General features: G+C 40.0%; 1 protein-coding gene across 1 annotated transcript; it reads right to left on the bottom strand.

The window, feature by feature from the left end:
- Positions 1 to 2891: 2891 nt before the first annotated feature.
- On the bottom strand, positions 2892 to 16535 carry LOC134628657 (voltage-dependent calcium channel gamma-4 subunit-like). The gene is made up of 4 exons (XM_063475398.1): positions 15964 to 16535; positions 7580 to 7663; positions 5175 to 5315; positions 2892 to 4902 (listed from the first exon to the last, which is right to left on the bottom strand). Exons 1-4 carry the CDS (start codon positions 16184 to 16186, stop codon positions 4346 to 4348), a joined length of 1005 nt encoding a protein of 334 aa, XP_063331468.1. The 5' UTR covers positions 16187 to 16535; the 3' UTR covers positions 2892 to 4345.
- Positions 16536 to 23859: the final 7324 nt, after the last annotated feature.

Here is a 23859-nt window from a genome sequence, read left to right as displayed (position 1 = left end):
AACTGAACTTCAGGTAAGAAGTTATGACCTGCAGTCTATCTGGGTCAGATATAAACCAAGTTTAGGGGTAGTTTATTTTGGTTGTGCTGACTTTTTACAGTCAGTTACAATAACTCGTACTGCATACTAGCTAGCATGACGGAGTTTCTATACAGCTGGGTGGGTGCTATGATGTTACTGATAGCCCGCGGGCTCTGCCGGCAGCCAGCTGTGCCAGAGAGGACCGAGCCTCAGGCCCAGAGGCAAGAGGCCTGAGGGCACCCCACCCCCCGGAAGGGGCCCAGCCGGGCCACAGGCGCCAGGCCCCGCCACCAGGAGTGAGTCGGTACATACATGAGCGCCCAGCCCCAGACACCAAGAACCACCAACACACCAACGTCTGAGGGCAGGGAGTGTGGTGAGGGGAGATAGGCCTCCATACCTCGGAGAGCCTGAGATGTTCCCAGAGAGGTGGAGTCTAAGACCGAACCTGACATATAGACACAGACGAACAGGCGCACGCAGACACAAACGTGCATTCCCACCCCCTATATACACAAACAAATACTCGGCACTCACTCGACGTGGAGACAGACACAAATAGACACTGTACACACATTCACACTCCCCAAACATACTCTATATCCCAGGTCCAGGTACACCTGCCCCCAGAGGGGCAAACTGTACCTAGACCCAGGAGATGGTATTTATATCTTCAAGCCAACAACATGGTGTATGAGGTTGACCTTGTAGCAGTACCATTTTACATCACACAAAAATGATTTTTTCTTTGTGCAGTCCCTTAAGTCAAAGCAATAAATATTGTCGGTTGATTAACTTTATATATCCAGTTTAGATTTGGAATTATGACAATTATAGCTCACACACTTGTTTACCTGGTAAAATAAAGTGTTGCTGTTGTAAAACCTTTGCTATGGCATTTGTGTGCGTGTTTTTTCATACAAAGATAGATAAAGTATGAGCTGTTGTCCCCTGCTGTCCAAAGACAGGACCAGACTTTAAATCCTGAAATCTTATTTTATCCTTCCTGAACAGCAAGATACTACTGCTAACAAGCATGTTGGCTAGTCCTGCGACTGCATGGAGAGGTGACCCTGCCATTTTCCTCTCAATTACTGGAGAAGAATTTGATGGCGCCCAACAGGAAGGGGTGGGGTAGAGAGAGGGGGGCATGGCTTTTTTATGGATGAAAATATCAGTGGGGGCCCATGGCATTCATAGGGCTTAACAGCTTGGGTGATGGTTGGAGAGAGGGGTGAAAGATGAATTGCTCAAATTCAGGGCTGGGATGGAAACCGGGTCATCAGACCAGTTCAGCATAATAAAGATACATCACACACAAGCAGGATGGAAAATAAGTCTATTGTAATTCAAGGCATACTCTTTTCCACTTCAGTGACTTGAATGACAACGATAGCGGGGAGAGCAGGGACTTTACAGCGACTATACAGGCTCTCCTCTCATGGATCGGTAGCCTTAAACACACAGTGCAACCACTGTGACACCGATTTACAAAAACCAACAACCAAATTAAACCGATTCCAGCTTCTGCTGAAAATACCCAACAGGGAAGCAAACCATGACACGGAAGCCAGACAAGCATGATGTACTATACCGAGAATGAGTAATTTGAACTTATACTAGCCCTTCACGCACACACACACATGCAAAACACCCACTTTACTCCAGCTCTTGTTTGGAGACAGGGAGACAAGCTTTTCAAAGTCTGGATGAGCATTTATGAGCCTGTTAGTTCAGTCAAGCATTAAGTTGGCTGATGCCGATTTCCTTTAACACCCTGTGGTTGCCCGCCTGTCTTTCATGCAGCTTCATAGTAGAACATAACAGGCCTATCAGCCCTGCGTCATTACCTAAATACTTCTACGAGGAAAAGCAAAGGCTATGAAAAATAATGGCATGCTGTCTCTTCGGACTGAGTCTCAGCTCATATTTTGCATTAAACCAAATGTGAAGACAGCTGAAAGTTGAGTTTTGGAATTTGTCTCCATGGTGGATGAGCTTGACAAATTTGCATGGGGGTGGCCATGCTTACTAAGTTAATTATATCCCGTTGACACACACGCACATACAAAATGCGCTCATATATAGTAGTCAAATTATCCCATAAGGAAATCACAATTTAAATGGGAGATTGCAGTGTTAAAAACTCTCCATATATTTGTGTTAGCTGATGTTACCATCTAATGCTAGCAAGCTTGTTTAGCAAGCTGTATTCATGTCCAGTTTAATGCAGATGTGCATATACTTGCTTATTAGTGGTAATTAAATGGCTAACTAAAAAAAAGGATTTCACCCAAAAAAGAAGCAAAAACTGGGTGGAAACAGACATTTTAATGACTCTAGTGAAATCTAGCAGACAACAATTGATGTAGCTGCTTTTGTAGGAACAGCTATCAATGAAAGAGGTTCAAAGAACGCCCAAACTCTAGGGTCCAGGTGGGTTATAGAGTAATCCACTCTATCCATTAGTGGTTTAGACACTCACCTAACACATGAAAGATCACCAGATTGAGACTGGGACTGGTTGCATCAGGTATGAAAATCTGCCAAATCAGACATGCAGTGACACAGTGCATGTAAATATAAGGAAGTCACTGAGAGACGCTAGCTAGCTAGCTAGTCCACTAGCACCAACGTCTATTGTGGTATTAGTTTGAAGAGAAATCTTTTTTGGGAAATTGCTTTGAGCATAATTAATAACTTTAATCCAAAACATTTAAGAGCATGAATGGATCTGTGGTTAATTGTAGTCATCATTGCTATAATAATGCCAAATCTACACAGTTGGACTATACAAAACAAAGTCACATTACTACATCCTCACACAAAAATCTTTATTGTTTTTTTTTTGAAAACCATAACGTCCCCAACAGCTGATTTTGATATGGATCAGTAATAATACAGAAATACTTTAATATGAGATTACAAATGTCTGCAAGTGTATTTTTTGGAGCATGATCAAAACTCTGTACCAGACAGCCCTCCCATAAAACTTTCCCCAACACAAAGAAAGTAAAGGCAGAAGCAGGAGTCCTGTTAGAGAACAGCAACACAAAGAGCATGATATAACCTATGCCTTTAAACACGCCAGCTGTAACAATCTGTCTGGCTTAGGTAAGGAACTCATTTGTTCTGTACATCGTCCCTGAGCGAATGGAGAACAAACTACACAGGCAGTCTGTACCTATAAACACTGACACATTACGCAGCATACTGGAATGTACTGACATTAATATGTGCCTTGTCACTTTTAATATACAGTATATATACAGAGATCCATATTCATAGCACAATTACGCCATGGTGTGGTAGGCGTGTTTGAGATCCATAACACACACACACACACACACACACACACACACACACACACACACACACACACACACACACACACACACACACACAACCCCGTTCAGCAATCTTAGTGAGGACCTTCATTGACATAATGCTTTCCCCAGCCCCTTACCCTAACCATTAAAAATGAATGCCTAACCCTAACCCTTACCCTAAACCTAACCATAACCTAATTGTAACCCTGACACTAAAACCACATTTTGAGCCTCAAAAAGGCCTTCAAACTTGTGAGGACCGGGTTGTGTGTCCTCACGTGACTGTTGGTTCTCACAAGTATAGTAGAATGCAGATTTCGGTCCTCACAAAGATAGCTAGACAGGAACACACACACACACACACGGCAACACATATTTATGACATGACTCATGTACATGATAAAGGTTATTAAGATACAATAAAAGTATTCAAATGGGCTTTGAAAGGCTTAAAACTATAAAAGGTGTACAGATTGAGTTAGCACCATTTGTGTTAAGGTACAAACAAATACAATACGATTATATTCTGATAACAAACGGTTACATAGATCACTTTTGCAAACAAGTTTGGCGGGTTATTTTCATCTTAATCAAAGGAATTCCTTTTCTGAGTTCCTAGAAGAAAAACATGACTAAAGGTTCAAGGCAACGTCATAAATGACTACCTTTACAGAATACAAGGACGGGCACATTTCTTTCTGTAAGAGCAGAATATTCCTTCCAGATTTTAAGCATTATATTTTTCAAAAACCAAACTCTTCAAATATTGCTACAAAACTGTGGCAACCACAATCATTAAAAGTCATTTTTCTCTCTCACCCATTGAAATACTGGTGTTTTTCTATCACAGAGGGATGTAAGAAAAGCAACTCTAAATTCGGACCTTTCATTGCTGCCGCTGCCAAAAAAAGTCCTGGGGAGAAAATACCCTTTTCTCATCAACTGTAAACATCGAACGTGTACCATCAAGTTTATTGTTGGATACACTGCTGACCTCATACTGGAGTGGTTCTCCTGTTTCCTCCATCCTTGACATCTTTCTGGAAGCAGTTGTGGACTTGTAAAAACCTGGAGTCCCGCTCTGGGCTGTAGGGCCCTGCAGTACCACTTCCACCCTTCAAAGGGTCCCTGCTCAGGGAATAAAGGGATATACCGCCTACTGGCAAATTCAGCCCCAGCCCTCGTCCCCCCCCAATTCCTCCGCCAATCTTCATTCCCACTGGGGAGGGCTCACGGGATGGGTCACTTGACCTGGAACTGGAACGCGATCGCCTCCGCCTGTAGCGGTAACTTGGTATGCGAGAGTACGGCGAAGAGGATGAGGTGGTTTTGATGAAGTCACGTTTGGATCGGGAGCGCGTCTCTTTGTTTTTCTCAATATAAATGTTGACTGCAAGAACGCCCACTGACTCTGCTACAATGAAGGAGAGGGCACCGAAGTAGAAAGACCAACCATAGCTGTACTGGTTCTTCTTGTCCTCGTCTTTCTTGTCACTCGGGTCGCCGGCATTGCTGGAGATGTAGACGATGATGCCAATGATATTGCTCAGGCCTGAAGAGAGGATAAATGAGAGAAGGAATGCTGTTGTAGGAAAGGTCAAAACTGAGACTCTACATGTAAAGAAAATCAGTGTTTTTGCCATTGTCCTTTTGTGAGTGTGAGAAAGGTGCACTCTAATGACTTAAGACATTTTTGAAGTGCACTGTATCTCAGAATAAAACCTGACCTTTTCCTTCTTTCACTCTCTTGCACTACACACGATCTATTTGTTGTCACCCTGGTTTTGATTCTTTATCTGTGGTGCGCTGTCTGACTCGTCCTACCTGCAGCTACAAACAGGATGCCTGCACTGAGCAGGATGTTGTTCTTGCTGCTGTAGATGCGTCCAATTCCAACACACAGGCCACCCAACATCAGAAGGATGGTGCTGAGAATTGGAAACAGGCTTGATGCACGAACTATACCTGTTTAGACGAGAGAGACAGAGAGTGTGAAAATGTCTTGTCAGCACAATTGAGAATATAATGTAAACTACTTCAAAAAGAGAAGATAACCACTGTAAAGTGGAGCACAGGTGAAAAATATATACCCCTCAATATTACCAAGTATGTTTACTGTTCCCTTGCACTACCTACCTAGTTAGATAGTTAGTTTTAGTTAGATAGTTAGTTTTTGTTAATTTATGCTGTAATTTATGTTAGGTCAGTCTGTCCTGTCTCTAGTTAGCTAGTTTAGTGTTTTCTGTTAATTTATGTTGTAAATTTATGTTGCATGTAGCACCTTGGCCCTGGAGGAACGTTGTTTCGCTTCACTGTGTACAAACTATATATGGTTGAAGTGACAATAAAGCCAACTTGACTTGACTTGACTTGACTAGATTATATTACATACTGTCACACAGATATTATGTCTAATGGGTAAGAGAACTAACTAAAAAAGGACAACTACTACTGAAAGAAATACCATTAGCTTACCGGGTGTTTGATCCTAGACTACAGATACTACAGACCCAACTATAATACAGAGAAAACAGAGAAAGCCCAAGCAATCAGATGACCCCCTTTGAGCAAATGCTTTGGCGACAGTGGTAAGGAAAAACTCCCTTTTAACAGGAAGAACCCTCTGGCAGAACCAGGCTCAGAGAGGAACAGCCATTTGTCACGATCATTTAGGTGTGGGGGGAGGGAGACAGGACAAAAAACACTTTGTGGAAGAGAGTCAGAGATGAATAATAACTAAGGATTAAATGCAGAGTGGTGCATAAAGACAAAGGGAGTAAAAAGGTGAGTGGAAAAGAAACACTCAGTGCATCATGGGAAGCCACCAGCAGCCTAGATCTATTGCAGCATAACTAAGGGTCACTTTATCCAGCACTCACTATAAACTTCGTGAAAAAGGACAGTTTTAAGGCTAATCTTGAAAGTACAGAGAGTGTCCGACTCCCGAATCCAAACAGGAAGCTGGCTGCACAGAACATGGGCCTGCAGGCCGAAGGCCCTGCCTCCTATTCTACAACTTCCTGTTTAACAGATGTCAATCACTATGTTTCTCATCCTTTGTTGACCTTCTTTAACTTTTAGTGTCCCTCACTTTGTCAGACAGGTTCCAACTGAGAAAGGGATTTTTTGATTAAACACTGGTGATGGCTAGTGAAAATGAACTCAGCTTTCCGACAAATGTTCAATAATCTTCTAGGGCCCATACAACTTATGTGCAGGCTAAAAGTGGATGGACTGAATGATTGACTGACAATGACCTTATGTGGAGTCATGGCTAAAATCTACAGTGTGCAGCTAACAAGCAGTGCTGACAAGTTTAGTTTTCCACTGAAAAATAGCTCACTAAGTGATATTTCCAAGGTCCTTACTAAAACAGTTCAGCTAATCCATCACCAGCTCATCAGCTATAATAATTTTTTTAATTTTTTACATTTCATTATTGCTTTAGTCAGCACCACATGAGGACTTAGCGGAACTGCTAACAGTAACAGTGGTTGTTGCCAAGGCCTCTGTTTTGTCTTGTCTTCTTTAGTCTGCAGGCTCTCTCTCTCTCTGTCACTCTGCTTTGAGTGAGTGCAAGATTACTTACAGGTGCCCTAGAGTCTGAACAAAGCCCCACTGACTGTAGCTGCTGAAGTTACCTTTACCGGACCGTTACCTTTGTCCGGTGGTTCAGTGCATAAAGGTTTTTACAGATACACACTCCAGCTAGCATATTCAGCTGCCTTATTTTTTTAAAAAAAAACATAACCAAGTGATTCCAGAATAAATTTTTCTTGAGCTTATTGAAATTCATATTGTGGACAACACACGAAATGGTAACAGTTGCCTTGAGGCACAGAGCTGATCTGAAACCTGAAACATAAATAAATATTCAGTAAAATGATTAAACGCTCTGTAATTTTCAGTGCATCTATTTGTTTATTTATTTTTAACAAGGGTATTAAGCAAAAGGCCAAGGCCAAATATGAAATCTGCTCTCATGTGGCCAAAGTCTGGCCTGTTTTGGACGGGCCTTATTACTCAGCACATAACACACTTCATTATCTCCATTGCTCCAATTGCTGTCATGACATCAGGCTTTTTATGGGAAAGGGATAGACATGCCATAACACATTAAGTAGCCTTGTAATAACTCTATCACATTCAAGAAAAAAAAGAAGGAAAGAGCAGGGAGAGAGGGATTAAGTGTTGGAGTGTTTGAAGATGAAGCGGTTGCAGTGACTTACGTAAGATGTACTCTGAGCTGTCTGTATCGTAGTCGTTATCCTCTGGAAAATGATTGATCCGAAAACAGCTTCCTTTGTTGATACCTGTGCAAAAGCCAAAAACACACTGAGTGTGAATGTGACTTGTGGCAGAAAGAGTCTGTGCAGGTTCGAAACTACTAAAATTATAACAGCAATTTGGGTCTTCATGTTGAAAGTTAACACGAGAAGCTCAGAGATAAAAGGAACCACACATCGACCATTCACTCAATCAGCATGCAACTTTTATGAACCTGAGACAAATATGTTGCAGAAAGCTAAAGTCTATTCTCGCAAAGTATATCTAACCGGGAGCAGACATGTCCTGTTTTCACCCATAACCATGTCAAAAACCATTTGAGGGCAGACCACTGTGGATCTGAGATTCTGAAGTTCCCAAGCCCTCAGGCACCTTCTATTCACCCAAGCTCTTCACTGAGAAAATCATCCCTCCACTTTTAAGAGAATAAAACATTGGAGCATTATGAATATTGAAAGGTTAGACTTTGAATTTAAAGTCTGGCTCTTGAATTTCCTGCCTGAACTTATATATTAGAATTTATTAGAACTTAAATCAAATACACACAGTATCTTAATCCAAGAAATCAAACCATGCCTGTCAATTGTCAGCCCTGTCCCGTTTAATTCTGCAGATTTCAAATTGCTAATGTGAATAAATGTGGAAGAGTCGTCCAACATGCCAATATTACACTACAATTAAGGAGAAGAGATGAAGTACTGATATTCTATCCTAGTCCACATGCAGTAGATTCTTGAACTCAGGCATAAGCAATCAAGTGACATCTGTCTTGGCAGAACATGGGTGCATGTAAACAGTCCATAAGGAAGAGCAGCTGTTTTAGAGGGAGATGTTTCTAATCACTGTTTATAATCCAAAAAGTCTGTCACTATTCAACATCAATCCTCCTTCGCTTTGCCTGGCGGGGCGATAGTTAACTCACATCTTATTGACTTTTCCAAACTTCAGCTATGCCAGTTGCCTGCTGTCATAGCCAATGAATCTGATCGCGATGGCGTCATCCCCAAGAGCTCTGTAAAGGATGGATGATTGTCTTTCTTCCCTTCAAGTTGCAAATTTGTTATGACAGTCTTATTCCAGCATCCATGGCAGAATTGTTTAATGAGATGTTTTTCAGTTTTACAGGCAAGAATGTCTCATCTTTTGACAACAATTCAATGTGAACTGTAGTCACTGGAAGTAGGCATAGGGGCTTCCACTGGGCCCGTGGAGTGTAGTTAAGAATTCAGCAATGAATTCTTTTCTGCCTTGAACACTGGCCAAGTCCGAGTCAAAATACTGTAGGCAAAGAAGTTGGCGTGGCTTCAGGAGTCAGATCTGTTGATCACATCAGCTTAAAGGGACAACAAGCTTTCAAGAATACACCCAGTGACATCCACTGACAGACTAGAATCACCAGGAAGTAATTCACTGTGAGCTTGTCATTAGTTGTCATCAGCTTCATCACTGTTTTTTTTCCTCATTGGTAAGCATCAATGTCTTTGACAACTCTTTGCATTTCAGGTGTTTTTTTTAATCAGTCTTAACTTTTTAAACCTCTTCAAATACTTGCTCATCTGTTTTTGTCTTTGTATCACCACTAACAACTAAATAACTAATAACCATAGAAAGTTGATTCCACCTCTGAATGTAACAGTCCAAACCTTATGTGTAATCCTTATGTACATTTTATAATATGTAAAATATCTCATGTGAGGTGCACTTTTCTTTACATTACATAGACATACACATAGCCTCTAAATAAATGCACTATTAAGTGCCAAACTCACTATAATTTACTATAATACATCAGTTAATCAGTTAATTGTGTTTAAATATTGTACTTTGTATTCCTATCCTGTCATTATATTGTATTGGATTTATATTATTTAAGTCTTTTTTCTTGCTCCATATGAGGGAGTATTGTCTTAATTTCATTACACTTGCATGATGACGATAAAGAGTCTTGAATCTTGAATCTGGAATGAGGTGCTTTTGATTTGCAGGCACTCATTAACTGTTACTGAACCTTACAATATCATAGACCAGCGTATGGAAATCTCCACCAGGTAGCTTTGAAGCCGGTTTTCTGCATCTACAATCTGTTATTCAGTGCATTCAAATGCACTGTTGCAAATACTGGGAACAGGATTTCCACTGATGTTTGAGCATTTGTTATTAGTTTGGTCAGCAGTGAGTTGAGGGTTAAAAATCAAAATCAGCACGAACACTGGCTGATTAGCTGCAATCACTGGCTGCTTCTTCTATGCCCGAGTGGCTTTACGCATCCTCGAGCTAGATCACGTTTCTGTGATCGACAGCTCTTTTAGATGGTTTACACATTTTTGGGGTGGAAATGTTTTATGAGGCAGGACATGCACTTACACAACGTGACACAATGAGTGCAAACAAAACTTCTACGTTTCACATTTAGAGCTTATGTCAGTGTTGCCACCAGCGCACGGTTTTAATGTGCCACTTGTCTGCAAAATTTATGATTCTTACGGTTAATTTCTGAGACAGCTGGGAAAGAAAATTAAAGTCAGGCTGAGATAAAGTGATGAAACATCCCTAACAGCCCAGATTCAGTCTGTCGGCTCCACGCTCTTAAATTCACTCTTTCAGTCTCTTTGAACACCCATTCTGTCTTTTTTTCTCTCGCCACAATCATGTCTGAATAAGCCACTTCACTTCCATTTTCTAAAATCCTCTTTAACCACTCAGTTTTCTTTTAAATTTTTTTGCACCAAGAAAACTTGTTGAAAAGGATTATTGTGTTACTTTAATGTATATTTGTTATATTTGTAAACATACTATTTTAATGACACTGGATTAGTTTTTTGAGTGTGTAATCCAAAAGGTCTAAGGAGCAACAGGTGTAGAATATTAAAATTTCATATATAAAGTACACATATGTAGGGTTACAGTTGGATGTATGGCCCAGGAATGTTATATCAGTGTCAGATAATTCAAAAATCAATAACATTACTATAATTACATGGCTTCTAGATTGAACATAAGAGTAAAAAAAAGAATAAAACAGCTGACAGTTTAAATTTGTTATAATAAAAATGAAATAATCTACCCCACTGTGTTGCTTAATCCATTAGGAATCATTAAGAATTGATGACCTACCCTATCCTCCATTGCATGGGGAATTTTCCATTCTATTTTACTTAAATAGCCCCAAAACAGTTTCCTCAAGGCGCTTTACACTGTAAGGTCAAGACTACAACAATCAGATGACCACCTTTGAGCAAGTGCTTTGGCAACAGTGGGAAGGAAAAACTCATTTTTAACAAGAAGAAACCTTTGGCAGAAACAGGCTCAGAGAGGGGTGGTCATTTCCCACGACCAGTCAGGGGTGAGGGGAGGGAGACAGGGAAAAAAAGCCTAGACCTATTGCAGAGAGGATTCAGGGTCACCTAATCCAACCCTAACTACATGCTTTATCAAAAAGGAAAGTTTTAAGCCTATTCTTAAAAGTTGAGATGTGTGTCTCCCGAATCCAAGCTGGGAGCTGGTTCCACAGAAAATGGGTCTCAACCAAAGGCTCTGCCTCCCATTCTACTTTTAAATACCCTAGGAATATCTGTGTAACACACATTTTTGGAGAAACGGGGCAGGGATAGCTCAGTAGGTAGGGTGGTGGCCCCCCATGATTGGAAAGTCGGGGGTTTGAATCCACTGAACGACTACCCTGAGGCACCCCTGAGCAAGGTACCGTGCCTACACACTGCTCCCCGGGTGCCCAGTGGCTGCCCACTGCTTCACAGAGTGAATGGGTTAAATGCAGAGAGAAAATTTCCCCACAGGAATCAATAAAGTATACATTATTATTATTATTAAATGTTCAGCCAGTTTGGGAATTGTTTTGTCCAGCTACAGGGGCTGTGTTCCTCAGGTCATAGTTTTAACTTCATTAGAAATGTTTTTTTATTTTGTCAGTGTGCTTTGTGTAATATTCATATTTGATAATATTGTTCCTCAGCCAAACATCTGGGAGAATGAAAGTCATCTTTTCACCAGATATTTTGCTCTATCCACAGACAGTCATGGTGTCATGAATAAAATCAAAAATCAAGAATCAGGTGCAGTTTAGAGCTAATTCCAAGGTGTCCAGTCTCTGCACGTTATGCATCCAAGCTTATTCATAGCTTTGATCCATCCTGTGATCAATCCTGGCATGTTTTTAAGAGAGTTGTGAGTTCCAAATCGATAGCATACATTTCTGCCTGTTTTTTAAACTGTTGACACTCAGATATAAAACACTTGCATTAAAGCTGACAAAAACGTGTACGCTAACTTTTTTCCCCAGACAGAACATTGATCTGGAATCAATAAGGGAAATGGACCTACAGACACAATCAATAACTACATTTTCTTCAATAAAATCTTACCAATATCCAACCTGAGCTCCCCCCTCTGTATGTTCATTGTGGGGACAATGCATTCACTGTGGCAGTTAGGTTAGATTTACTCCAAATATGCTCGACCTCATCTCAACAGAGTAAATTTATCTTGGTTTCAAAGTGCTCCCAGCAGCTTCTTTCTATGTTCTTTAGCAGTTTTTTTTTCTTGACATTGACACATTTGCCCATTTGTCTTTCACAGCGAGACTGTGCAAGTATCACGCTGTCTTTGATGTCATTTTAGGAGGACAGCTGCTGTGGGTGTGATTTTTGGCATTTTTACGTGGGTCCCGATTACTGCTGACACTGTGAATCAACAAATTATTAGCTGGTTAAAGATCTTGCGCTGTCCTTTCGTTCTGTCTCAGTCTGAATTTTTCCTTTCTCTGGTCCAGTCTTTGTCCATTTTAAATATGTTCATACACTTTCACAGGCTAATAGTAAATCACAAGTGTACTCTCCCCCCCAGTGATTACAGAATTTAACTTGTCAGCAGTCACAGGTGGATTCAGTTTTGCTGTATTTGGTTTATGTTGTTATTTTAGTGCATTCTTTCTAAAGTACGTTTTTGGCTATTCATAGGTGGAAGCACTCTTCTTGTCAACTGTGTGATATAAAGAAGTGATATAACCTTAAATCTTTTAACAAGTTCTGAATTGTACATCCACTGCTATGGTATAGTTGATTGTGTGCATATAAATCAAACATATGTGAAAGTAAAATAACCATATCAATATTTCATGCAACAGCAGTAACAAAATGATCAAGGGAATGTCAGGAGACAAGAAAAGAAAAGAAAAGAAAAGAAAAGAAAAGAAAAGAAAAGAAAAGAAAAGAAAGCTCACTGGGGGAGGTATCTCCCAAGAGCCCCTGTGTCTGAGAGAGCAGGGCCCATCTTTTATTGCTCAGCATAGCTTCACCATAGCAACCTCCCCCCAGCAACCCAGAATCACATTTCTAGCTCTTCTCAGAGGACGCCTTTGACATCTTACTAATGCATTCATCAGCCAACACACACACACACACACACACACACACACACACACACACACACACACACACACACACACACACACACACACACACACACACACAAGAAAAACAACCCTATCCCTAACCCTCATCACCACATACAAAGCCACATAACAGTTTTTTGTTTGTTTGTTTGTTTGTTTGTTTGCCTGTCCCGTTTGGCTCTTTTGCCATCAGAATTATTGTCTAAAGGTGAAGAAAGATGCCCAACGGATTTACTTTACCAAATAGACCATCCCAGCCTTGCCGTAATGGTCTATTTGATTCACCTTTTATTGTTTATTTTATTTTCACTTGCTGAATACGGGACAGACTTGACTGGGGGAAAGAAAGGGGAGAAAGAAAGAGGGAAAGAAAAACAGCTGAGAAGAGGGACGGGGAAAAAGGGCAAAAAACAAAAACCAACAGAATAAGTAGACAAAAAATACATATATCAATCACCTGGATCACCTGTTGAGAAAGAAAAAAGAAAACAAGCAGAAGAAAACGAGAGTAATAGAATAAACAACATCACAATGATATATGGGAATATGACAGTAAATACTAAATATTAAACATTATTGTGCAGCACGTGAGATCGACAACGCACAGTGTGCTTTGAGGTAGGAGCCAAAAAGGGTGTAGTTTGTGTGTGTGATCACCCGTGTGTACACCTGTGAGCATGGACGCGCTTGTTTTTAAAAGGTTCCTTCATGTAATGATCTGCTAGAGGGTGTGGGGAGCCACAGCCCCATCCTCCAGGGCATGAAGCAGGTATGGAGGAGATCAAAACTCCAGACATCCAGAGGCCCCCAGAACACAAGAGACCAAGGAAGACCAACAGAGGGGCAGCCGCGCCACTTAACAGTTAACTAACCTTTCATGGCCTGCACGAACTGAAAATTTAAAGTCAGACCAAGTGTTTGCTTGAATCTAGCGGTGAGTCCCAAAGTGTGAGTTTTTTTACTTATTTCAGCAAGACTCCACTTGTATTCCATTAAAGTTCATTATCCACCAGTGCTCACCTTCATCTAACCATCAGCTTGTTCTACAAGACAAGGCACTCATAGATGTCTGTTTGCTACTTTTTGCAACATTAGACCCAGCAACATTAGATGCTGGGTGAGCCTCTATGCTGTTGAATTTACTTAATAAAAAAGGATAGATTCCTTAGAATTATACAGTAAGTCGTAGAAACTGAGAGACATTTTTTCTAACGTTTCAGGCATGCATTTAGTACTACCGTTTTCAAGAGGCTGTATCCCAACTGACTGGACATGTTGACTTAGCCTGGGTTTGTATGCAGATATAGAGGTGTGCCACTAGATAGACTTACACAATGTTGCAGCAAAAGTGCTGATGTTCTCTATGCATGAGAGAGAACAAGGAGAAGAGCAAGAGAGGTTGTGTTACTTTCAGTTCCAGCTCCATGCAGATTGTAACACCCTTCTAACATTTTAAGCAGGAAATGAGAGGATGGTGCAGAGGGAAGATGTTTGAGAACAGCGTGCACGTCTGCTTGAATCTCTTAGGAAGATCGAGAGATCGAGAGAGGGAACATGCCTTTTGAGTAACAGGATTACAAGAAATCCATAAATAGCCAGGCTTTAAAAAACAAAACAAAACATGAAATTCCAGTAAAAGTAGTAATTGTATATGGTTGGTGCTTGGAGTGTGAGTTCAATAATGGATGTATTCATCTCCACACAAGACAGACTCCTGGGTTCTGGGAAAGTGCCTTGTCACTTAGATCCCTCACCCCAACTCTTTGGAAAAGGCACTGCACCCCAAGTTGTTCTCCAAGTTACTGGTGGTAGACTGCTTTGCAGCTTTGTAAATACATGTGAATTATGAAACGCAGTAAGGCACTTCGTCATTGACGAAAAAAAGGCGCTTTGTTTGACGGAGCATTCTTCTATTGTTGTGAAGTGATTTTGTACTTCTAATTTAGTTGTTCTTCAGGTAAAAGAAAAAAAATCATTAAGACTGAGAATTTCAGAACCAATGGTAATGGACAGCGCCACAATCGAAGACGTCATTGGTGACTACTTCCGCGGATCAGCTGATTGTTTGCGTTTATTATAAGTCTTTAAAAGGAAGCGGTCCGATGGACGGTGGATAGGTGTGTCTAAACATTAACGACCTGTTCTCACAACGTCTCACAACATGGAAAGGCGATCAGGAGCAAGATGCAGAACAGCTGAGGGAAACAACAAAATTCCCTGAAACAACAAGTCAGACGCTCCTCGGAACAGACTAAAACAAAGTCTAATACACCGGAAAGCGCTGCGCCCCCTCTGAATGAGAAAACTGGGATCATTCTTCCATGCTCTGCCATAGAAGCAAACTCACAGCATTAAATCGTATTCGTGTTCAGGCCATCATCTCTACACTGTTTCCCTTTTCAGTGAATGTATAATTTACCTTCAAGGGGGAAAAAAAGATGTAAAAGATTCGTTACGCACACACAACTCCACCTTGGTGCGCAACACGAAGCTCTTTCACTCAGATTCTCGTAAAAAATATAATACTTATGTAAATTATTAAATTATGTTTTATGTCATTCCATCAAAAAAGGGAGAATTGACTCTGATAATAAAGTTCAGAATCAGCATACTTTATTAATCCCTAAGGAAATTGTGTTAAATGGTTTGTTATAATATCACACAAACTGTCGCAGGTTCCAAACAAATGCGAACCTTTTTAGAAATTAGCAACGTTTCTGGTCTGGTCAGGTGTTCAGACTCGTTGACTATTTAATTAATCTCTCTGTGCACACTGTCACCTCCCCCACGTTAAAGCAAACATTCGGAAAAAATCAGGTGGCGCAACAGTGATGAAAATCGTTCATAAGCAGTAGAAATAAAACAAAAAAAGTTTGGAAACTTACACAGTCACTGCATAAGGTACCAGACTTTGTTTACCTTCGATGCAGCAAATCCTCCACAGCCCGGAGTGCGTCAGGTCCCCTTTGACTTTCTTGGTTTGCATCTGGGTTTCGTCGGTTGTGGCATTAGTTGCATTGCAAATATAGGCTCGGGAATAAAGCCAGTAGTCGGTGCCGATGGCGATGGTCATGAGGCTAAAGGCGACGAAGGCCCCCACAATAGCCAGCAAAGTCTGAACCCCTCGGTCACACCATGCCATGGCGTCTCATAATGTGAAGATTCTCCACAGCAGCTTACGCACACCGTGAGGAGCGCACGGTACCAGTGATCATGGCTTTGGGGGAAAGGACTCGCGTGTCGATCCTCGTTTTGCTTAATTAATGCTCCACTTTCTCCCAAACTTCAATCGGACTTCAAACCAAGTTGCAGAGATTGATCGACCACAGCTTTCGTTTAATTCCTTACAGTGAGTTGGTGGTGTCTTCAATCCTGCCACAGGTGGAAATTTAACACAAAACACACAAAAAAGAAGAAGAGAAAAATTCCTCGAACAAGTGCACTTTTTTACCCCAACATTTTGTAAGTGACGTTTATAACCGCAGCATACATACGGATCACACACGGTTCAAGCTTCTTTACAGCTCAGTGTTCAAAATAAAACTGCTCGGTTTAACAATGGACGCAGCATCTCTCATCCAGACCACACCTATAACGGATCTAGCCAATTGGAAACGGTGATGGTAACAGCTGTTAAATGAAGAAAACATCACTCTACTGGCGGTCGTCGTGTGCGGGTGGAAAACGGTTCTAGCTTTTACCGAGTGCACATAAAATGAAGAAATGATCAACAAGTGTACAGAAACGAACACTCGTACACACGCACTGTAAACACGCACTGAAAACTGGGCTTCAAGTGTTTAAATGCATATTTAAAATCAAGGAAAAGTCTTAAAAAACACACCACCACTGCTAGGAGAGAGAGGGAGATGAGAGAGATTTGCTTTGTGACTGTGTAGGAACTTTAGAGTTGAAAGGATCACCAGTGATGAAATATTTCTGAAAACATCCATCAAAACAACTTTGAAGTCGGAGCAGTCAGCGTGCAACATCGCTGAGCTCGTAAAAGTAGAAAAGTAAGAGCAGATCTTTTCACAACGAAAAATCCACGTATCGTTTCTGCTAGCTGATAAAAATCCTATAAAATTATCATAGAATTCTGCCAGTTTTAGACTTTTTTTCTCTCGTATTTTATCTGGAAAAATGCCACCGGACCCCTCCCATCACACATCATGCGATACAGTGTGATGCACATTTTCATCAAAACATAAACGATACAAATACATCCAGTGTATTCTGCATATTGACAGTTTTTTAAAAATATTTTTTTTACAATTGGTTTATTAAGCCAGTTATTTCATGTATTTAAATAAATTAATAAAAAGGATCCGATAAATGTATTAAAATAAAGGCCAGCGTGATCCATGCCCCCCTGTCGTGGTCTTTTTCACACTAAACAAGAGAGAGGGGTCCATCCTTTAGTATAGATTCAGCTCTAAGATCCCGGACTCTGACTCACTTCCTGGTCCCTGCAGAGTGAGTAAAAAGAATTCATAGTCTCTCTCTCTCTCTCTCTCTCTCTCTCTCTCTCTCTCTCTCTTTGTGTTTGTGTGTGTGTGTGTGTGTGTGTGTGTGTGTGTGTGTGTGTGTGTGTGTGTGTGTGTGTGTGTGTGTGTGTGTGTGTGTGTAGGAAAGCCTGGAAATATGAAGTAGGACAGAAAAACGAGGATTAGAGGACAAAAGATAAAAGCATGAAAACAGGAATGAAAGATGGAGCAAAATGAGAACAAAGAGGGTGGACAAAAAAATGAGCACACGGAGAATGTGAAGACAATTTTGCATAAATACATTTACTGGGAAGCAAGTTAGAAGTATTTGTTCCACATTTTGGGATGTCATGCCACAGCACAGGCTAAGCTCTCACTCAGATGGTTGATAGGACTGGAGTGCATCCACTGGTCTTTACTCAGTCAGGCTTTATCCTTAAAATTTTTCTTTTTAATAAAGTTTATGTGGACTTGGGTGACCATGACCTTACGTCCAAGATGGAATACTTACATCTCTTTAACCTTCAATTCATTTATGCTACTATTGCAAGATACTATTGTGTCTTCACTTTGGATGTACCTTTGGCAAGTATCTCTGGCTCATGACTTGCAAATTTCTGGGCTAAGCAAACTGCTTAGTGGGGGTTTTTTCATTTGGTTTTGAATGCACATTTTTTTCTCTCCAATCTAGCGTCACTTTCACCGGTCAGGGCAGATGGCCTTCCTCCCTGAGCCTGGTTCTGCCTGAGGCTTTTTCCTGTTAAAGGGGAGTTTTTCCTTTCCCAAATTCCTAAGTGCATGCTCAGTGACTGGCTATCTTCCCACAGTCTTGTTTCCAAAAACACGGGATGCTATGTAAATAACAGCAGAATGCAAAATTATGAATGTAATATTGTATAATATAGTAAGCTCTTGACCTCACCGTGTAAAGTAGCCTGGCAAAGACTTATGTTGTGATTTGGAACTATATAAATGAAACTGAACTGAAAGGTGAACACGAGAAGATCACAGCAGGTGAGTGTTCAGAAGATGAGATGTGATGCTTCACATTGCATCATTAAACAGAAAACCTAGACTCTGAAATCTTCTGTACCGTCATGTAATAGAAAATCATCAACTATCTATCCTTTCATCTATTTTGGACTGTTTCAAATGCTTCCTTGTCTGCCGTGGCTTTCAAAGCAAGTCAGAGAAATTGGTCCAATTAACCGTAAGCTGAGACGAGGCTGGTAAAATACTGCATGTCTCTTAAAATAGTCGTGTAATGAGTCAAATTTATATCAGAGGTCTTGTACAAGTTGGAGTAGAGTGCTTGCAAGATTACCCAGATCATAAAAATAAAAAAGTAAGACATAAATCTTTGTCACGACTAAACAACTCAAATTTCCTGTTACTAGAAGTGTTTATTATCAAACCCTCGGCAGTTTCCAGTGGAGATCTTTTTCAGTGATGCAACCTTCTTCACTTTGACATGGGGGGGAGGAAGACTGGTTTCCCAGCCAGACTATTTCAATGTACTGTAGGAGGTGTGTGTGAGTCTTCCCTGCATATGCTTGTTGTGGTTTGGATTCCAAGTGCATTGTCCTCGGGCTATTTTTGCATCCTGACAAGAGATGTCTGAGTACAACTGACATTTGAGCTTTTCAGCCTAGCCTGGCCAAAGTAAAGAGTGGATGAAGGCAAGCGACAATGAACTTAACCATTTTATTAAACACGTCTCAAGCTTTTTTTCTCCTTCACTTTTTCCTCTCTCCATTCGACAGTTTGTTCCTTTCTCTATTTGAGAGGATGCTGGGACAGCTCTTCATTTTATTCAGTTTACTTTTCCAGCCTCCTTCATTTTCTTTTTTTCTTTTCATATTTTCCCATCCAGATTGTGGCCTTTGCCATCTATGACCTATCTATGACCTTTCTGAGATTACCTTCTATATTTAGGTTTTGAAGTATGGGTAGCATGTGTTTTAACTGCTTTTATTGGACTGTTTTTCAAGTAGTGTTGAGTAGCTGACCTTTTCATTAGAGGATCCAGTGAAGCTGCCTGATGGACAGAATTAGAGAATGTGGAGGCTTATCAAGGAAGTAAATTGTTATTTTCTTAGAAATTATCTTAGACTGATTTCTGCTAAACTGTAGTGCGAAGGCAGAAGCCTTCTGATTTGTTTATTTATTTTTTTAATGTTTAGAAGCACATGAGAGAAAGTCGGCCTGGGGAAGATAGGAAAAAGGTCAGAGGCAAGAAAAAAAAAATTTATATGCAAAAAAGAAATGTACCAGCTGTGAAATGTGGTAAAAGATCAGCTTAAATTCAAAGAAACATTTTCTTAGGCTTCTGAGACCAAACAGAGCAGCCTGCATGTTTTAAAGTGAGTTGTTTTATATCTCAGACTGAGACTGTAGCAATCAGCACAGCACAGGGATGACCTCTACTCAGATTTGGTCGTATATTCTCTTCTATTGGAAAGCTAACATGTTATCAAACTGAAATCCATTTTTTCCTATTATTTTGTCAAGCCCATTTATTGTAGGCTATAACTACTTTAAACCAGTGGAGAAGTGTGCTGAATAAATAGCTGCGTTATGTTAAGGTTAATCTCAAAAAGGCAGCAATAAATATAACAGGTTGTTGATAGCTCTCAAAAACTGCCAAAGGACACCAACAGTCTTAAATATAAGAATCTCTGTACATTATAATTTCCAGTGACTTAAATGAAGGACATGAGTATCTGTTATTCTGAAATAGCCTGCACCAAAAAAGGGTTAAAAGATACTGACCAATGTGCCCAGCTATGATCCTGCTCTGTGTCTATTGGTTCAGGGTTAGCATTAAGCAAAGCAAACACATGGAGTCTGCCTGCTGCAGTCACACGAGGAGCTGTGTGTGTGCAGACAGCGCCTGAAGCAGAAGAGAGAGATAAAGAGCATATGAGATTGGGCTAAAAGAAAGCAAACACAGACTTATCCCTCACTCTGCCAGAGGCTAGCTGCGCCGTGACAAGCTGTACTTTACACCAGGAATTTTTTCTCTTTTGCCTATTTTTACCTCTTGCTTAAGAGGAAAACAGATTATTTCACCTTAAGTTGTATCTTAATGGTTTTAGACACATTTGCTATGTATGTAAGGCCTGCTACAACAAAGCCAGTTATGGCAAAAATCAAGTCCTGTGCTGACTGTGAGCTTGTCCAAGTCGTACTGTTCTTACTTCGTACTCCAACCACACCTCCACCCAATCTCATCCTCTGAATCGGACAGTTGGAAATTATTATTATAATATATGTTAGGATGAAAATAAGACCCAGAACTAATTAAAGCAATTTTTTTTTAGAATTTTAGAGAGAATTGTGCTTCAGTGGGGACTTTTTCATATAATAGATGGATATGAATTCAACTGTCACATCAAATGAAACAAGCTACAATTGGACATTGTTTCCCCCATTCTCTATTTTTGCTAGCCACTCAGCAAACTGCTGTATCAGCGCCAATACACCAAGGTTTAAGGGCCCTCAGTGTGGACATGTGTTCGCTGTGCTTGCTGACTTTTCAAAACTCTACATGTTTTAGGCTGGAGACTGCAAGCAGTGGGTGGTCTAGGGATTTTGAAGAGTGTGCATACTGGAGGTCTGATCTTCAAAGACTAATTTTCAGTTCCCTTGACTCCAATAAGACTTTGAATCTGGCTTTGACACATGCGATTAAAGGCATGAGATTCTCTCTGAATATTTCAGGAAGCCAAAGCTGTTGCATCTTCAAAAACAGTTGCTTTGTCTTTAATTGATTTGACAGTTATTTGGTATTAAAACAAGCAACTAAAAGGAGTCATTTAATTAATAAGTGATGAGTCAGAGTTTATTTTTGTTTTGTTTGTTAAAAAGAACACCCAGAAGGGTTTACCTCTCCTATTAGCAGTCTGTTTTACACACTTCTGTGCGGCTAGACCGCCTAAAGCGCAACAGTGAGACACATCTGCGACCATGAACCACAGATTGATACTGACTGGCGACCTTAGTTGCATTTCATATATCTTGTTTTTGTTTCCAGCAGTTTAAAATAAATAGATCAAAATTTATAAAAAGAAAATGTTTTGACCGAGATTCTCTAGTTTTGAATCCATCACCCTAAATATTTAAACCAGCAATGCAGCATAATTGTTATCATTTGCTTGCTAACTATTTTTACATGCACCCACAGTACACACAGGCCTACACATAGACAAAAGTATGGCAATATGTAAAGAAACCCCACCTCATCATCTAACACCTTCATCACAGCCACAGAAGAAACAGCTTTGTGATTCTATTTGAAGTTTCTGAGGCCTCTCTTTTTATTTTTTCTCTTTTTTTCTGTCTCCAGTTTTAATGAGTAAACATACCTCAGTGATTTATCCCACAGCGTGCACATTCTGACCTATTCTCAGGACCAGTGTTTTAACTTCCAATCAGCTTTTGAAAAAATGGAAGCAGTGCAGAGGTCCAAGTGTTTGGTGCTTGTTAGCGACATCCCTCGAGGAATTAATCTCTGTTGGATCTGCTGTTGTTTCAGCTCAAAGAAAAATGTTGCTTAATAGTTTGTTTTATTCTTTTATACAACAACTTTCTTACTCTCTTTTTTTTTTGTCTTTGCTACATCTGAGAAGAACTTCACTCAATTTTTTTTAAAGAGCAGGGGGTTCACAGTTGGAGTGAAACTAATTGTACAACCACTGAGTGAAAAAGAGCTAATCAGTTCCTTTAGTTTTATGCAAAACACACACAGCCACAGTCTTGTTTTCATCAAGTCAGAGGACATTACATCGACTTACATTCTTTTCCTCAACATTTAGCCCAACCACGCCTGCCCGTGACCTTTAACAACTAACTCTAACCTTTAAATCAGGTTTTCATATTTTATCCAGTTTAGTATTTTACAAAAAGACTTTATAAGAAAATATTGAGAAGCGTATGGTGTAATTCATTTAAAAAGTTGGTTGGATATATTATCTATGCAGCTTTTTAAAAATCCATCTGGTGGCATGTGGCTAAAGGAAGAGCCTATGAAAGTTTCAGGTTGATTTTGATTTTACTTTCTTTAATATTTCAGGTTTCCTTAATAGTTTGTGCATTGGCGTTAACATAGGGTTCAGCATCATTTCCTACACCCAGATCCTGATGTTCAAAAAAAAAAAGAAAAAAGATTTGCATGACATTAATGAAAACAGATGATGCACGCATTGATTTGCATAGATGTCAATGCTACACCAAATTGTCCTGAGTACCCTACATGTTTAGTAAAACATTTCAGATATTAAAATGCAAGGCGATGCCCCGTTATTTTTAATTTTTTAATTATACATTACATCTGCCAAACACAGATGTAATGTAGACCTTGTACACATTAAAGTACAAGACTCAAACTGTGAGGCTCGATTGTTCTCTCCCTATTGAGTCTAGTTTCCCATCGCTTTAGAATAATATGTGATTTTTTAATTTCACTGATATGATTTCAATATGAATGTGATTTTGTTACTCAAAAAATATTGTGTGTTTTTCCATCCAGCTAACTTTTATTGCTGTTGCCAGTCAACTGCTTTCCAGATGGTATATAATGGTGGATCAAAATCTGATGGCCCATTTTTATGTTCATAACCTCATCAATTTTGGATCCCCAAACCCCCTGGCTGAAATGCAGCCTCACTATATGCACTCACTATTGTTCATCTCTGGTGACCACCTCTGTAGATATTGATGAACCACAGAATTTTAAATTTGGAGTCATCACTCCAGAAATTTTATGTCTATTTCTTTTGTGATTTGGGATGCCAGAGGCTTTTCTTCCTTTCGCCTTGTTTCCCTTCCTTCTTGACAGCCACCCTTCCACTGAGACCATTTCTGATGGGGCTTCAGGGAACAGCAGGGATCAACTGAAAGGTCAGATGCATCTTTTTGGTTCTGCATCAGATCTTTGCTGCATTTCCCCCCTATTTTTTAAGAACATGCTTTTCAGAGACCTGTTTATGTGCTTTTTCATTTGTCCCTAACTTGCTTAGTTTCCTCAAAGTTTTCAAAGACACAGTGCACACCATGCCAAGTTATGCAAAACTAATAGCTCTTCAAGGGAATCCCAATACTGGTGCAACGATACTATTTCATGGACAATATACAGAAAAGATCAGTTGCTCAAGACTTTAGCACAGTAATCTACCTTAGACTATCTAAATTATCCAGATTACTATTCCTACAGTAAGCAGGATAAGAGCTTATTTAACTTCAACTTAAAAAAAATCTCATTATCATTAGATTAAAGAGAAGAAGTTTTTTTGGTTTTCTTTTTTCCCTTGTGGTAGTTTTGGTGTTT

This window comes from Pelmatolapia mariae, linkage group LG6 (assembly GCF_036321145.2).
Source record: "Pelmatolapia mariae isolate MD_Pm_ZW linkage group LG6, Pm_UMD_F_2, whole genome shotgun sequence".
NCBI classification, from domain to species: domain Eukaryota; kingdom Metazoa; phylum Chordata; class Actinopteri; order Cichliformes; family Cichlidae; genus Pelmatolapia; species Pelmatolapia mariae.
The sequence above is the reverse complement of the archived record's forward strand: the minus strand, read 5'-3'. Positions and strand labels throughout refer to the sequence as shown.

What these genes read in the sequence shown, in the direction of transcription:
- LOC134628657 (XM_063475398.1), bottom strand. Translation starts at nt 16,186, where the DNA reads ATGGCATGGTGTGACCGAGGGGTTCAGACTTTGCTGGCTATTGTGGGG. An exon ending in CAGCTCAGAGTACATCTTAC is followed by an intron (nt 5,316 to 7,579) that starts GTAAGTCACTGC and finishes TCGTCTAAACAG; the next exon opens with GTATAGTTCGTGCATCAAGC. An exon ending in CATCCTGTTTGTAGCTGCAG is followed by an intron (nt 4,903 to 5,174) that starts GTAGGACGAGTC and finishes TCCTCTCTTCAG; the next exon opens with GCCTGAGCAATATCATTGGC.